The sequence below is a fragment of the Octopus sinensis genome, linkage group LG16, assembly GCF_006345805.1.
Source record: "Octopus sinensis linkage group LG16, ASM634580v1, whole genome shotgun sequence".
Classification (NCBI taxonomy): domain Eukaryota; kingdom Metazoa; phylum Mollusca; class Cephalopoda; order Octopoda; family Octopodidae; genus Octopus; species Octopus sinensis.
The window spans coordinates 20,074,631-20,092,468 of record NC_043012.1 but is presented as its reverse complement, the minus strand read 5'-3'; the positions used below and the strand labels follow the sequence as shown (position 1 = coordinate 20,092,468).

The 17,838-nt window shown below is 34.0% G+C and overlaps 2 protein-coding genes across 3 annotated transcripts in view; one reads left to right on the top strand and one right to left on the bottom strand.

The window, feature by feature from the left end:
* LOC115220522 overlaps positions 1–17,095 on the bottom strand; it is a 39,666-nt gene extending 22,571 nt beyond the window's left edge. Inside the window, exons 1-4 of one of the 2 annotated variants that reach the window (XM_029790661.2) lie at positions 16,755–17,095; positions 13,559–13,694; positions 2,486–2,569; positions 892–987 (exon numbers count right to left, since the gene is read on the bottom strand). In XM_029790661.2, the coding sequence (XP_029646521.1) occupies positions 892–987; positions 2,486–2,569; positions 13,559–13,608 (230 nt within the window). In that variant the 5' untranslated portion in view covers positions 13,609–13,694; positions 16,755–17,095. The remainder of the gene's footprint in view (positions 1–891; positions 988–2,485; positions 2,570–13,558; positions 13,695–16,754) is intronic. The other variant, XM_029790660.2, reaches the window with a different exon arrangement.
* The window catches only part of LOC115220523, an 86,790-nt gene that overhangs the window by 19,004 nt on the left and 49,948 nt on the right, over positions 1–17,838 (top strand). The gene's annotated exons all lie outside the window — the stretch shown is intronic.

The following is a 17,838-nucleotide window of genomic DNA, read 5'->3' as shown; positions in this document are numbered from 1 at the left end:
CTCTCCATCAAAAAAGCTTTACTTAGTACTGGTGCACAAAGTGAGACATGGATACATGTGTACACTCACACACGCATATATTACGAAAAGTAAAGATATGGGATTTAAGACTATCAATAAAATATATAAAAGCACACAGTTTTGTTGTACCGTTGATTACTCATGAGTTCATGACGTGTTTTGCTTTTTTTTTGTCCCGCGGGTGTCCGAGAAACATCCTCCTTAACTTCCAAGCTGGGTGGGATAGCCATTTTTGTCACCGAGGACCCGACCATGCAACATGTTGTAGCGTGTTACATGTTACCACTAGCGCTCAAGAGTGACCTGACACAAATATGTGTGTATGTGTGTGTGTGTGTATGTGCATGCATGTATGTACGTATACATGAATGCCCGTGCATGTGTGTGTGTATGTATGCATGTATATAAATACATGTATACATTCTGCTTGAACTCTAAAAGCTGAATTCTATTTCGTGAGGATATTCTTCTTACATATGTTCCTTATTTTAATTAGAATTGAATTTTTCCATCAATTTTATAGGTATTTTTATTATTGTTTTATAGCAAATAATTTTATTATACTGTCCGAAAGTCAAAAAAGCCTTGTGCCATCTGGTTACTTTACAATATCATATTGGTGTAGTTCTCAAATTTCTGTACGGAAATTTAACGATTTTCATAACGTAGGCTTTCCCTACAGTAAATAATCTTGTGTCACAATTTCTCAAGTAAGTATTTTCATTTTATTCCTTCCATTAAAACAAGACACCAATGGGAACTTTTAACACCGAGTATTTACGTGTTCAAGTATTTATTGTCAAAAATATAAACGCGACTACTTTGATGCTGCTTACATGCATATATACTATTAGAATTAAAACTACTTACGGTTCATCCCAAACTTTATCCATAGCGTCCATAATTATCATATGACTATAGGCTAATTTTTTCTTGAAGTCGTCAATGTGCGAGCACGTTTCCCAGCTGAAATATATAAATAATATAATGAATTGCTAGGTGTGACGTTTAATAATTTATTATAAGTTAATATAAGTATGTGTATCAAAGAGAGAAACTGGAAAGGAACCGCTAGTTTTCGGTTCTTCAAAATTTATAAGGCACTAAAAACCCTGGTACCGTTGTGTTCATAGTTACACTGATTCATCTCTAGAAAATGTCGTTTAATTTCCACAATTAAAGAGGAACCTTTAACAATTGCCCTAAAATCCCATGTCTCTTGTCAATTAGGAATACTTCAATGGGCAAATATCAAATATTTTGCCTCTGATAACAATGTTATTCCATCTATTAATGAGGAACGTTTGGAGCTTAGTACAAAGTGTACTGTGGGAAACTGTGAGTATTGTCTTCTAATCTGAAAGAAACCTCTTTTATAAGATCTCTGAATGTCAATCAAGAGAGTCACTCTAAAAATTCTTTCATTTATTCCTTCACCAAATCGGGGTTAAGTTCCATTTTTCAGTGATATTCCCCGTCACATTCCTGATGTTTGCATGTTATCGCATGAAGCTGGACAATTCATAAAATTCACCGTCTTGTTATCTGCTATAATCTCATACGGTAACTTAACTACCGAAAGGTTTAGTTTTTATTTTGAGATACATAAAATGTTTCTTATTTAAAAGCATTTGAACTTAAGACAAATGCAAATTTAAATTTAAATATAAATAACGATTGCATATATCTGACAAACCTCGAATATATCAGCCTCACATTTGAAACAAATAAACATATGATGCATTTCCGTGATCAAAGTACAGCTTGGGAACCCTAGAACTGTCTTTTTAATAGATGCAAAATGTCTACTAATGTCTTGTTTCTTTTAGTTATGAAAGTAAAATTATATATACTATGAACTGTCGTATAATATTCCATAATAAAATTATCTATGAACAAATCTGATATTTTAAACTTTCTTCAGCAAAATAAGTCATTTATGTCGAACAAAGTCCACTATAAAGATCTCTCCGAAGTTTATAATTCAGTTTTAACATTATATGCAGTAGGAGCAGAAATTTTTCTGAACAAATCTATTCTACTCAAAATACAAATAATTCTATTATTTTCAATCATTTTGTTTCTAAATTAGTTCAAAGTTGCAGGGGATCCATCATTATAATGTCTGTCCATACCCAACGTAGACAATAAATGTAGCAATATAAATCAAGTCATCATAAGACAATCGTAGTAGTATAATATACGAATGTCTATTATGCCAAGATCCTTATTTTCTACAATATCACTACATTAGGTTTTTTAATATGTTTTAACCTTTCAATCAGAAGATTGTCAAATTCCATTGTATACACAACCGATGAATAATTCAGTTCTGAATATATTCGGTGAGTCTCCAAATGCGATAAAGCTCAAAATTTATCTTACATGGGTTTTATATGCACATGTATGTGTATGTTTGTTAGAAAGTGACATTTTCCTATTTCTTAAGTAAAAAAAAACATACCTCATAAAGAAGTTTTCCCAAGCATGGTCCCTTGACCTGTATTTCATGAGCTGTGATTCCGTATAACTTTTTTCAGCAGAAGACCTAGAAAGAAAATAGTGGGAATAGAAAATCACATATTGCGGTAGAATTATTTGAGTGTCCAAAAGGTTACTTTAAGTTTAGATGAATTAAAGTACTCTTAAGAAATGAATAGATCCCATGACAACGTCTGGTGGGAAGTTGAAACTGGAAAGGACAAAAAGCAATTCATTTGAGTAAGATTTATGAAACAGAAGGTCAGAAATAGAAGGGGAGATAATCAGTCGATTGTAGAAATGAAAGAATTTGACTGGGATTCTATTTTATTATCTCCTAAAAAAGCATAATGATCTTGACTTCGGTAAGATTTCAAATCACAGTGTACCACACCGAATGTTGTGTTCCAAGAATTCATGTCCGACATTCTAACAGTTCCGTTTTGAGGATGATTAAGGTGCAGCATATTTAGTACAAATATCAATTTCCACTCCTTTATAGGATATTTTATTACCAATGTTTTTGTATTTTGAAATTCCAACATGCTCTAGGATATCAATTTTAGAATTTCTGCTGTTTGCTCAAATGTGTAGCGAGCTATATTGTCTGTTGAGGGTTTACTCTTCTGCTCGTCGTTATATTTGAGCCATGGCCCACCAACATTCCTGTCCCCAGTTTCAAGGTGGCTGTACATGAAGACTTTGGTTATTCTTTCATCACTCATCTTCACAGCATGACAAAATCTGTGCAATTGCGACTAAGATCTTGATTCTACTTGTGCTTACACTTGTTAAACAGGTCGATATTAAGCACCCTGTCATTTAGTGAATAGATCCAGACTGCCCTGAGACATCCTCTTTGGATGAGGTCTAGAGGGATGACGTGCTACTTATAGGGTTTCCATGATTGCATGCCATAGAAGAATGTAAAAATAATGGCAGCTATATGGACCTTTACTTTGTTGTCAAATTTAATGCCTCTTTGATATTATAGGCGATAAAAGATTTTCATAAATGGATTTGATGCTTTCACAATATGGTTTATACATGCATACAGACACACGCATATAGGCATGCACGCGCACATGGCCTTATACATACATACATATATATATATATATATTTCTTTACTTTAAAGAAGTGTTACTGAATATCTCTCAATAGATTTACAAATTGTATTTCTATTATATATATATATATAGATATATAGATATAGATAGATATATAAAATATGTGACAAGTATTCGGTAGCCATGATAAAGCTCCGAGCTTCGGATGTCGAGGCGGAAATCCACACCGGCATCTCTTCAGTTATCGGGCCATCGAAAAAACTGCTATGAAAATGACCGTTGAAACAAAGGGAAATTACTGTGTGATTGACCGTTATTAAGACAAAAGAGCTATTAGAATTACCGCTAAGTAAGGGGAGGGAGCAAGGGTAAGAGAGTAAAAATGTTCATAGTAATTGCATAAGCGCGCATGTTCATACATACACACCCATGTACGTGTGCCTATATGTATATACTCATCGACCCTCACTTGAAACACACACATACTCACCCACACATTCACCAAAAATATACTGATACCCGCATAGACGCTCGTACTCGTTCACACACACGCACACACACACACGCACAAAAACGTTTCAGACACACGTCTACATACGCACATGTACGAGACAAAACTGGGCTAAAGGTAAAATACAGGAAAATGAGAAAAAATGCCCTAACTATCACCGCAAATACCAATAGACCAGCAAGTATCGGATAAGGAGGAACATTATCCATTTGATGAAAACTTTCGGTCTTAGCATAACTACAGACACCAACCTGGTGGTTATCAATTACCTAGGTGTAGTTATTAATATATATTTCATTTATATTTCTCATATGTTTTTTATATATTTTTAAAAATATTAATAGAGGTATCGGTTTATAGTTTTATTGCTCATATATATTTTTTACACATAATTTTTCTGTGTTCTTCCTCCCCCTCCCCTGCATTTTCCATGTTGGTATATAGACGAGTATATGGAATTTTTTGTGCGCGCGTGTAGATGTGTGCGTGTGCGCGGGCTTGTTCGTATATAGATGTGTGTGTGTGCGTGCATGCGAGTATGTGAGTATACAGACGTGTTTTACTCTTATTGCTTATCTTCTACACTTTTTAGCCATTTTTTCTGTATTTTGCCTTTAGCCCTGTTTTTTTCTTGTGTATATACGTATATAGACATGTGTATGAAACATTTGTGTGTGCGCTCGTGGGTGATCGTGTATGTGGGTATACTCAAAGTCATACTCGTCTGTCCAATATAGTTGTGTCCGCAACACCGAGCAGTTTATTACTTAAAGTAGGTTCTCAGAGGCGCACGTGAAACTAGTTTTAATTATTTGAACAGGAAATCCTAGCCTTCAAGTAAATTGGAGCCGGATCCATAGTTTGGGCGTCCACATTTTTTAACCTTTGGTTTCGTGGTTGTTTTGTAAATCTTCGCATTTGTTAGTAGCCTCTTTAGCGATTTGTGTTGCTTCTTGCAATTGATGCGTTTATGCGTTTTCGGGATGTCGTTCATTTTTGGATCTCCAGTAAGTAAAGGGAGATTTTGCACAATAGTGTTGTTTTGTTGTTGTTTTTTTAAAAAAACGTTTGGCTCAAAAAGCAAGAAGCAAGGCCATGTAGGGGGACATGGAGTTATGTACAGGGTGGTGTTCATGCAAAGAGATTAGGCCATTTGTGGTCAAGGGAGACTTTCAACCGAGCTGTCGTCAGCATCTTCACTATCTCGTCCGGCAGCTTATTCCACCGATCCGCAACCCGGACGGAGAAAGCCACTCTCCTTCGATTGAGATGAAATCGTCGCAGAGAGAGCTTTTTGGAGTGTTGAATGCCTCAATTTCTGGAGTTGTGTGTTGATGTAGTGTTTTGAGATGAGGTGTGGTGTTATGTTTTGTTGTCCTTAGTGTTTTCATGTCTAATTTTTTGGCACGTTTAAATTCCCTGGTCTATAAGTGAGGGTGGATATTGTTTTTCAGTAAGCGTTGTTTTAAGGTCTTGAAGACGAAGGTCCCAAGCATTTCTACCAGACATTATTGTGCAAATCCTTTATGCCAAATTGAAGGGTATATGTATTTTGATGCGTTTCGGGAGATATTGTGTTGAGTCAGTTGGTTTATAGTAGATGTCAGATATATAAATCGATTGTAGACTTTATTTTATCCTGATGTCTAAAATAGGAGCTGTTCCTTGTTATATTCCATTGTGAATTGAATGTTACTATTTATCTCATTTGGCGTTGAATTGAAATCCTTAAATTTGTCGATGTTCACCTTCTAAATAATAAAACTATCGTCCAGGTATCTTTTCCAATTTTCTCTTATGTAAAGGTAAAATGGGTAACCATATTTTTGAAGTGATACTTCATATAAGGTGAATTCAAAATAACCCATTATTAGTTTCGCAAGAACAAGGGTTGTAATCGTTACCATCGCAATTCCGCATAACTGACGATAGTATGTTTCATCAAATAGGAAATAATTTTTCTGAAATATAAGTTTTAACAATGCAATAATAAAGATCTTACTGATGTGTTCCGGGAGTACTTCAGGTTCATATGGGATGTTGGTGTAAAGATTTATTACATTGAGAGTAACCAATATTGCCTCTTTAGTAATTGTTTTTGTTAGGTGTTCTAGCATGTCTAAATCGTCGCTAATGAAACTTTCCATGTATTTCAGCAAGGGCTTCAGTAGGATGTCTAGAAAATTGCTTAGACCGTGGGTGTCACAGGCTGGGCCATCTATAATTGGTCTTAAAGTTAAGTCTTTCGGCGTTTGGATATGTATATATATGCCTGGTGATCGATAGCAGGCTTCATTAATTATCTTGATTTGTGTATTTTAGGAAGGCCGTAAAAAAGACTGGGTTTACATTTGAAGTTCGTGATGTAGTCTGCTTTTTTTCTGTCAGGCATTTTCCATGTAGAAGAATTAAGGGTGCAAGATTTTCCATTGTTTTTAGTTGTTTATATTTTATAACTTTTTCGTAGAAGGCCTCGTTTTCTAGTATGGATAATACTAGGTTTTCATTGTGTTCTGTGTCCATCAGGACTACAGCATTTACTTTGTCTGCTTCTTTAATTGTCAGGTCTTTGTCGTTTTGTAGTTCAATTAAATTTTTCCATTCTAGATTGTTGCGGTTCCAATTCATTTTTCGTTTATGGGAAGTATATGGGAAATTTTAGATATGGTCGCAGAAGTCATCCAGTGTTTTATTCCTACCCTCATGTGGAAGGTAATTACTTCTGCTGTTCACCAGTGATTCATCATCGTTGTTGTAGTCACTTAGTGATTATGCGAGTCGTTGTTTTCTGCAGAATTCTGAAATAATGTCTTTAATGGTTAGATCTTAGTGGGGTTGGAGCAAACTATAAACCTTTAGCTAGTAAATTGATTTTTGTTGTAGAGAAAGTTTTCTTTGATAAGTTAATTACATTGGGTTTCTCCTGTATGTTTTATTCCAACGTGTGTCCCTGTTTCTCTTCGCTCGGTATAAAAATCTTTATACCGCCGAGGAGTAAAGAGGTCCCTTGGGTGTTTCTAGTTGCTGGGGAGAAAAAGTTACTCCTAACTCTTGGTTGGTTTCTTCTAGTATTTCTAATTGGTAACTTGTCCCAGTTATTAGATAGAGAATGGTTTACTTCTAGGTGATGGGTCAGCTTTGTGTGTTTGTTTTCTTTTGGATGTTGGTTGCTCTATCTAGCTGGTCGTGTATTTATTTCAGTAGATGTATTTCTTATGGAGTTTAGTTTTTAAGAAGGGGTTATCTGAAGTGTAGTCTCTTTTAAACTGAGCTTCATAACTAAGGAAGAAGTTAACACTGTTTTCCCATCGTATCAGGGAATTTGTTTTTTCCGTCTCACAGCTGTCTTTCCATAGTTTTACAACGTTTTCCAAAAGTTGTTCATCAGTACGTTTAGCGATTTCGGTTTGCATTTCTTCATCGATCGTTTTATATGGTCCTTACCTCTCGAAACGTGGAGTAGATGAAACAAGGACAACTGAAGAAGGGGAATATTCCTTGTGTTGTATGTCTTGTTTCTCTGTTTTTGTCGTTGTTTCAAAAAAATTTCGTTTCTATGTTTTTGTTTTTATGTTTTCGTTTCTCCTTGTGTCCAACGTTTTTTTGATGTCCTGTACCCTTATATGCATATATATGTATATACATATATATGTAGGTATGTACATATATGTACGTATATATGCATATATTTATATATCATATATATGTGTGTATATATGATCTATCTATCTATCTGTCTAGCAACCTATATATCTACCTATATATATATATATATATATATATATATATATAATATATATATATATAGCCTTCAACACCATACTACAAAGCACAGCCCTACTAAAGGGAGACCCAAAGATGAACCGGATCCTCGAAACACACACCATCATTAAAAGTAAACGGCAACCAAAATCCTTGAAAAGGATTTTAACCCAAGCTACACTGCACTCAACATCAACCACAAAACCAGCAGTTAGAAAATGTGGAAGGCCCAACTGCGGAATCTGTGTCATCTTGAAAGAAGGATCAGAATTATACTGGAACAAGGCCACCAGTTCACCATTAGAACAAACTTCACCTGCGCATCAGAAAACTTAATTTACGTCATAACATGCGCAGGCTGCAATAGGCAGTATATAGGCCATACAAAAAATAGCTTACGTAACAGGATGGCGGTGCATAAATCACAAATTAGAAACCCTGATTACCGCAAAATACCGGTCAGCGGACACATAGATAGATGTGCTGGAAATGTAAATCCGAAATTTACAACTAACCCGCTCTATAAATTCAGTGACAACGCAACCTTCACACAACGCCAAAATAAAGAACTATATTTCATAAAAAAATTTAGACCAAGTTTAAACACCCTGGGCCAGGAATACTAAAACAAAAGATAAGTCCTCCGAAAAGGAGAACCAAATTTCACCACGGCCGCTACTTCAAACAGACACTCACAAATATGCCTTAGTAAAAAAGGAAAAAAATTCTTTCGTGCAAATCTGACCCTGATACATACGATACAGCTAAGGGTCAGACCCGATTCTGATTGGTCAACAAGTTGATGACGTCTAGCTCTGCTAGAATGGACAGGATACAAACAGGGGACAGTCATTAGTCAGAATATTGATGACGTCCTTTTCTGCTTGAATAGTCACCTAACAAGTACAGACAGGGGGCAGATCTAATGTAGCTATAAGTCGTGATTGGGCAGAATCTGGATGACGTCCCGCTATGCTTGACTAACGAAGCGACTGGTCAAGACAGGAAACAAACAAGAGGGAGTTATAATGCAGCGATTGGTCAAAATAATGATGACGTCCCGTTCCACTTGATTAAAGCCACCTAACGAAACGATTGGTAAAAACATTGATGACGTCACGCTACGCTAGATTGACCACCTAACAGGCATTATAAAACCGAGCATTTCACAAAAACTCACTAGAACCACCCAGCGAACTTCCACCATGGGCCATCACAATTGCTTAAGGTAAAAATGAATTCCTCGCTCTTTCGGAAACATCAATCTTCTGTATTGACCGCTTTCCACCACTTTGATCTGTTTTTTGTATTGAATACGTATCGCCACCGTGGGCCACTGCATCGAACACTTTGAACATATACTTCAAACTATATATCAACTATACATGAACTATATATCAACTATACATGAACTCTAAGATGTCTGACTCCGTTGTGTATTATAAAAGAATTTCTTGTGTTTGACGGCATGAGCTGTCTCTTTTTATATATAACTTTTTTTGATAAGGTTCATTTCAGGAACTGAAACATGTTATAATGTATATATAAAAATTAAAAATTGTATAATACAGCAGTATTTTCGAACTTCATTTTTTACAAATATATATATATATATATATATATATTTATATGTATAGGTTGAATTATAATTTGTTTGAAGGATTCAAAAAGAATTCAAATATAGATTCTTCATACTCGTGGCTTGCTGGCATAAGTCTGCGAATATGAAATTAATATTTCTTTATGCTGCATCATGTGAATTTTTGGAAAAGAATCCCATAAAACACAACAAATTTGTTAAAATTGGAGCAGAGAAGATGTTAAAATTTACGAGAAATTTAACTTATGCAGACAATCGTTTCCAATCACAATATTAAAATCATGCAAATTCATGGTTGAACAAAAATATTTAAATTAATTAAATTAAATTAAATTAAAGTAATTATATTATCACTGTTCTCTTTATTACAAGAAGTATAAACGAAAAATTATTATGAAAGAGTTGATGAAGGAAATACCAGAGTATAATTTCGGATATTCATATTTAACCTTATGAGAAAGAAAGAAGAAATATGAGTCTAGTTTGGTATAAGCTAAATCTAGGGTAACTAACCTTCATTTGAAAATATATGGGAAAAAGGTTTTATGAGACGTTCCCTGAATAGAAGTGTAAGGAGATAGGTAATTCTAACTCCAAATAAGTCCTGTATGTAAAGAAAGTTGGATAGAAATGTCCAATAGAAAAGCATAGCTATGTTTGAATTTGGATACGACCTGACAGTTAGAAACAATACTAAGTGATGTGTATATTTATAAAAAAATTGTACATGAGAATGAAGTTAAACTAGAGGGCATAGTGTATGATTGTCGGCTGGAATGTAAGGTAAACAAGTAATAAAGAGGTAGAAATGCTTAAAGAGAGAAAAAAGTCACGTAAAAAGGAGTTGTGTTAGTGTAAGAAGTAATGTTAGATTGTATGTATTAAATATAGGGTAAAAAAACAGAAATAATAGTTGTTAATATCACACATTTGATATGGCTAAAAATATGAAAATGAACACTCAGAGGTTTTATTATAGCATGTTGTGAACTGAAAAATAACAATGTAAGGGAGGTAGTAGAGCTAAGAATAAAATCTTAAAAAATAGAGGATATCAATTATATATATCGATATGTAAGGTAATGCATTGACTATGTTTAATTATAAATAAAAGCATGAGTTAAGGAATTAGCTTGACATAAAGTAGGAAGGAAGTATATAGTGGTATTATCTTAGTAATAAATATTCAAGTAGTAGAAGGTTATTGTGTGTTATGAAAGTAAGAAAAATTTACGAGTAGTGGGTACACATAAGTATACAAAATATACAAAACAAATTAATATATAATGTCATACAAAAAAATCTTATGAGGGAAAAATTGTTAGTACATAATGTTGTGAAAAGGATGTGATGAGTGATTGAATTGCATAGAAAGATATAATATATAAAGATATCTTTATATATAAAAGTGAAGTTGTGTGTCTGTCTCCTACGATTTAAATTCCTAACTACTCCCACATTTTGCGGTGCAGTATAACCAAAAGCGGTTATCTTATAGTCGTGATTCATATCGAGCCCTTCTTGGTATTAGCGCGCGTCTACGATGAGTCTACGATTTTAAAAATAATTTACCATCATTTTTCTCCATTTGAATGCATCTTTTCGCTATTATATAAGGGAAGTAACTCTCTAAAAATATCTACGATGAGTCAACGATTTAAAAAAAAAATTACCATAATTTTTTTTCCATTTTGAATGAAATTTTTTGCTATTTATTGGCTATAACTCTCTAAAAATGCTTATATAGTTATTTGCCTTACTAACTTGAGCAACGCCGGGCGATACTGCTAGTTTTAAATAAATAGAAATATTAAAATATGAAAATATTTCTTAAAAGTGGGGAGGGGAGTATTATTTAAGATTATTAAAAAATTGAGTTTGGTCATGTGTTTATATGAGGAAAACCTTTTCATGCTTTGTGTTAACCAGATATCAATCCATTCTCATTACAGTGTAGCTTTCTTTCAAACATAACCAACAAATTTTAATATTGTATTTGGCAGCGGGGGCAGAAGATAGGATTTTCCAAGAGATTGAGTAATCAATATTGTCTCTTTGGAGGAGACCTGTGCCAGTCTCTTTTCTAGGCTCCCTAAAGGAAGATTTATGAGTATTAATTCTTGATTTAATAGAATTTTTCGTGAAACCAACGTATATATACTTAGAGGTGTTATGAGTAATAACAATTGCTTGGTATACTACTTCTTTCATTTTACTATTTCTGTTTATTTCACAAGTATCTGGGTCTCTAAAATTAAAATTTAAATTATTTGTTGGTACTACGCTGTCATGTCTATATTTATTAGGATTAATGTACTTTTGTTTCTTATCATAATAGTAGTTGTTGATTATAGGATTATTGGAGTTGTTAGGAATATTTAATGAAATTTTTTAAATTATAGAACAGGTCTAATTTCTTATTGCTAAAAGAAGAGTTTATCCTAAAACGATTAGGAGACACTGAAAATCCAAATCTAATTTTTTTATTATGAACTATTTTTTGCATATTTGGAGTTTAAATTTTTAATTATTATACTTCTTATGGACGTAATATAATTAGATTTTAGATGTTTGGTAAAAGGTATTATGATCCAAGTAGTGATATTGCTGTTTCCTTTATTGCAGGGATTGGATGTTTGGGGTGTCAGCTATTCTCACACGAGGTATTGGTTATTTTTTGCAAGTTTATTCCTAACTATATTAATATCACTTCTGTGATTATGTGTATTATTGGAGGGGGTTAGGTGAGATTAGATTATTTTAATTTTTTATGTTTATTGATTTACTAATCTTATTTTATCTATAATTGAGCATTTCTCGTGTTTCTTGGGTTTATTAATATTAGTAATAGTGCTGTTAGTAAGGTATGAATTGCTAAAATTTATATTATTTTTTCTTTTAGTAAAGGTTTGGTTATTGTGCTCATATTGATTAAAATTATTAGCCTGTTAATTGTAGTTGTGAATTCCGTTTCTATTGCCAAAATTATGTTGATGACTATTATTGACAGCTTTTTTAATATATTTGTCGGGGTGTACTAATTCATAGGTGACTTAAAACGATAAATGTCGCCCTTTTAAAGCCTAGCCAGGCTCATGGGCCCGGTTTCTTGGTTTCTGTGGCGTATGTGTTCCCCCCAGCTGGACGGGACGCCAGTCCATCGCAGCGTTACTCAAGAAACAGGAAGAGAGTGTGAGAGAAAGTTGTGACGAAAAGGTACAGCAGGGCCTCCACGTCATAGGTGACTTAGGTTCTTGATATTATCTATGTGGTTCATATCAAGATATATTTTGCTATTACTAGTATTGATGCTGTCGTTTTTATTCTACTTAATTTCATATTTATATCCAGCCTTCTTAAGTGTTAGGTTATAGTCGTCTTTTGAAATTTTAAAAATATTTTAATTTTTTATAAATATTTCTATTTATTTAAAATATCTCTATATATTATCTCTTTATATGGAATTCAGTTACTCACCACCACCTCACCACATCTAACCAATACTATAGATTATACTTCCTCTATATCGCCTAATAAAATCTGGGTATGTCAATCCTCTGGTTTACACTCCTTTCACTTTAAACGCTAAGAGCTTAACAAAAGCCTTCTTTCAAATATTAGATTCTAACTTCTCACGTCACCGTAAATACCGATCAATCTTTAATAGATCTACCTTAATGTATCCTACTTGTCTCCACCCAATATAGAATATATTGTTATCTCCTCCAATAAACGTAAACTTATTTCCTACTATTTAAATATATAAATTCAGGAAGACAACAATACCAGTATTGAGGGAATTACACCACACTCGCAACCCTAGCACTACAGCCAGAATTAACCAAGATACAAACATACCCGCGTCCTATGGAGGCCGATATGTAACTGGGGCGAATGCTGATACTAATAGCACCACCACTAATACTTATATTCATAACTATAATAGGGAAACTACTACCACTACCATCACCACCACCACCACCACCAAACCACTAGACAATCTTGTTTTACTTGTCTAGCGAATGGATGAACACGATTAGATCAAAAGACAATCAATAGAATATACATATAATATATGACGTATGTCACTATAAACAAACAATGATTGCTTACGTGTAAGGAAGGTCAAGGAAGATCAGGAAGCATATGATGTACCCTCTCATTTTGCTCTGGAGAAATTGGACGTTTACAATTGCATTGATTTCATAAAAACGATTTGGTGAAAGCGCAATATGACCGTGAATATAATCTGCAAAATAAAACAAATATGCATTTCAGCGTGAGTAATTAAAAAAAAAAATTCTTTAGAAATAGTACAGATGCAGCTATGGCTGTGTTGTAAGAAATTGCTTCTCATACACATGGGCCCGGGTTGAGGTCCCACTACATAGTGATTTTCACAAGTGCTCTCTTCTACTTTAGCCTCTACCCGACTAAGCTATTATGAGTGGGTTTGGTAGACGGAAACTGAAAGACCGCTGTATACACACACACACACACACACACACACACACTCTCACACACACACACACATATATATATACTTATGAATTAAGAATATAATCATTAAAATGATTATATCAGTTGCTAGCATATAAAAGGTGACTGTATCGGGAAAATTAATTTTTAAGTATATGCTTATAAAATAAAATAACATTTATAATTAAGTGCTCTAGTACCGTTATAATTAAGTACAAACAAATATATACATATATATATATATGTTCTTTTATTCTTTTACTTGTTTCAGTCATCTGACTGCGGCCATGCTGGGTCACCGCCTTTATTCGAGCAAATCGCACTCAGGACTTATTCTTTGTAAGCCTAGTACATATTTTATCGAACCGCTAAGTTACGGGGACGTAAACACAATAGCATCGGTTGTCAAGTGTCATATACGGACACACAGACATACACACGCACATACACAAACACACACATACACACACACACACACCACACACACACACATATATATATATATATATATATATATATATATATAAAACAGGCTTCTTTCAATTTTCGTCTACCAAATCCACTAACAAGGCTTTGTTCGGTCCGAGGCAATAGTAGAAGATACTTGCCTCAGGTGCATATATATATGTATATATATATATATATATATATATATATATGTGTGTGTGTGTGTGTGTGTGTGTGTGTGTGTGTGTATGTATGTATGTATATGTATATATAAATGCGCCCTTTTAAAGCTTAGCCAGGGTCATGGGCCCGGTTTCCCGGTTTCAATGGCGTATGTGTTCCCCAGCTGGACCGGTCGCCGGTCAATCGCAGCGTTAATGATTTTTGCCAGCTGAGCGGACTGGAGCAACTTGAAATGAAGTGTTTTGCTCAAGAACACAACGCGTCGCCCGGTCCATGATCGAAACCAAAATCTTACGATCATGAGGCTGACACTCTAAACACTAAGTCATGCGCCTCCACGTACACACACACACACCACACACACACACACACACATATATGCATATATATAGGTAAGTCCATGGTCATTTTTCGAATATTTATTTAGATATTTTTTGTTTTGGGATTTGGTTTGCAAGGTCCTTTATATGAGTTCGTGTGTTGAAGCATATTCTGTTGTGTCTGGGGAGGGTCATTTTCTTTTTGTGCCTTATAATGTAACACACTCACCGGTGAAATTTCCATTTATTTCTTATTTTCCTAAAATTTTCGTGGCTGCTTTCAACCTTTTCAATAGTCTTCTCTCTATTTAGTTATTAATCGCCACTTTGTTGTACATAATGAACATACTTTTAAATATATAAAGTTAAAGTCCCATTCGGGAAAATGAAGTAAACATCTTTATTTTTTAAAATTTTCGTTCTCTAATTAAGGCTACTACTCTATGCAAACAGACAGACACAGACACACGCATATCTATAAATATTAAAAAATGAGGTTGAACCGTGAGTGGCTCTTTGTCGATTTGTATTACTAGTCTTTAGTTTTCCTTTTATATTCATCACGTTTCTCAGGTTTACAGGTCTTGAGTATGTCCAAATGTATATAACTATATGTTTGAAAAGGCGACGAGTTGGCAGACACGCTAGCGCACCGGGCAACATGCTTAACAATTTTTGACGTCGTTACATTCTGAGTTCAAATTCCGCTGCGGTAGACTTTTCCTTTCATCCTTTCGGGGTCGCAAAATAAAGAACCAATTTCGCACTGGAGTCGATGTAATCGACTTAATCCCTTTGTCTGTTCTTGTTTGTAGGTCCATGGTAATTTTTTTTAGTTCCATTTATATTTAGTTAAATTCTTATATTACTATTTTCTCTTTAAAATTATATTGTCGACTCACACCGTGCTCTCAACATAATCTGACCGAGTGTTTCGTGTATTAACATATGACTCCTAACGAAAATAACATCTCAATGCGAGTACAGATTCCATTTGTATTTTCCTGTTTTTTGAGGGATTTTCTTTGAGGGATATGAATGAGTATGTAAATATCATCTTCCAATTACACAACACACACACACACACATATATATATATATATATTTATATATACATATATATATATATATATATATATATACATTATATATCAAAAATAAGCAACAAGAATAGATCCGGTAATTTAGTACAATTGTTTCATACTACAACATTTTATTAAAAGCTATAAATATTACAGCAAATTTAATATGTCGAGTAATCTTCAGCTAATTTTATATAGGTTTTCCAATAATATAAAGTTCTCAAATCAATTAGTAACATCTTAGGGAAGGTAAATATACAGATACAGATGTCAATAATCACCCCGCATATTTTTATGAGTAATACCATAAAAAATATGCTAGTGCATCTAAATTAAGTACCATATTCATTTGAATCTAAATTGTTTGCTATACGTTATATATATATATATATATATATATATTATATATATATATATATATAATATATATATATATATATATACACATATATAAAAATTGGTCATGAATAGCACATTATTTAATCATAAATTCAAGATTTCAGTAAATAAAGGACACCTCATCGCACAGGGTGCTTAGGGGATGTTTTCCTTTATACCAACCATCATGTATATATATATATATATATACATATATATATATATATATATATGTACATAAGATTCATGAGAGGATAAAGCTCGAAGAGGTTGGCAAGATGTGATGTAATAAGAGAAGGATAAGAGTAGTAGTTAAATGTAATCTTATGCGACAAAAACAAATAATAATGAAACAACTGTAAAACATGTACACGGGTATTTGTACATCGACTAAAAGAATACGGAAAAGAATGGACTTACGTTTAAGGAGAAAGCTTCCTCAATGTAAAATGAACGAAACTAAAGCGGGAAGGTAAATGCAAACCGAAAGTAAAATTTTACTGAGTAATAGGAAAAGCAAATATGATGCAATAGATATGTTAGTTCATGGAATGTTGTAAAAATAGAGTCTTTCCGCATAAAATATATTATTACAGAGTGAATATTTGTAAGATTGCAAAATAATATCAAATTTAGAGGACTTAAAAAAAACTTTATAAGAGGTGTTGAGAGCGTTGTCCTTCATTTTCAACCTTTGTTTACTACCGTGTGAACATTTCCCAGGCATGTTTCTGGACGATACAGAAAATTCACTGCGGAGAGACGATTTGAACAACCTGTATATACGTGCATGACGTTAGAGTGCGAAGGGTAAAGTGACAGAGAAAGAAAGCGGATGGAGAAGATTTCGGAGTACAAGTGAAGGATTCCAATAATGAAACTACATATTTAAGACAAAGACACGTATGTATATGTATAAATACATGTATATATGTTTTATATATATATATATATTTACTAAGTTTCAGCTCAGAGCTGCGGCCATGCTGATGCACCGTCGTTTTGCGCTACATTGTTATTACTAAGAGCCTCCTCTAATATGTGGCACTTGACGAAGAATGGAGTTTGATACAGCTACCGTCATTTGCACCTCTTGCAGTGAGGTAGGCTCATCTGTGACTCTGGACAGGAAGAGGTCTAGCTTTGATTAAAAAAAACCTACATCTCCTTTGTGCAAGTTCCTCAGACTCTTTGGGAGAATATTAAAAAGCTGTGGGGCATTGAATCCAAGACTGTTGCAGTAAATGGTTGTGAAGCGTGATGGCATTGCTGCGATCTTTGCTACTATGCAGTGTTGTCCCGTTCTGGCATTGGTGTAGATTCGAGCGTATCACTGAGGCTTGCGAGGAAGGGATGGCCTCCCTTTGCAAATACTCCAAAGACACAGATATTGTGTTTAGAGCCAGCTAGAGACGAAGATCTCTTGGGGCTATAAAGCTACAGTAACCACCCCCTCCACAATGTGGTTAGATAAGATGGCTTCTATACTTTACATTATCGAGCG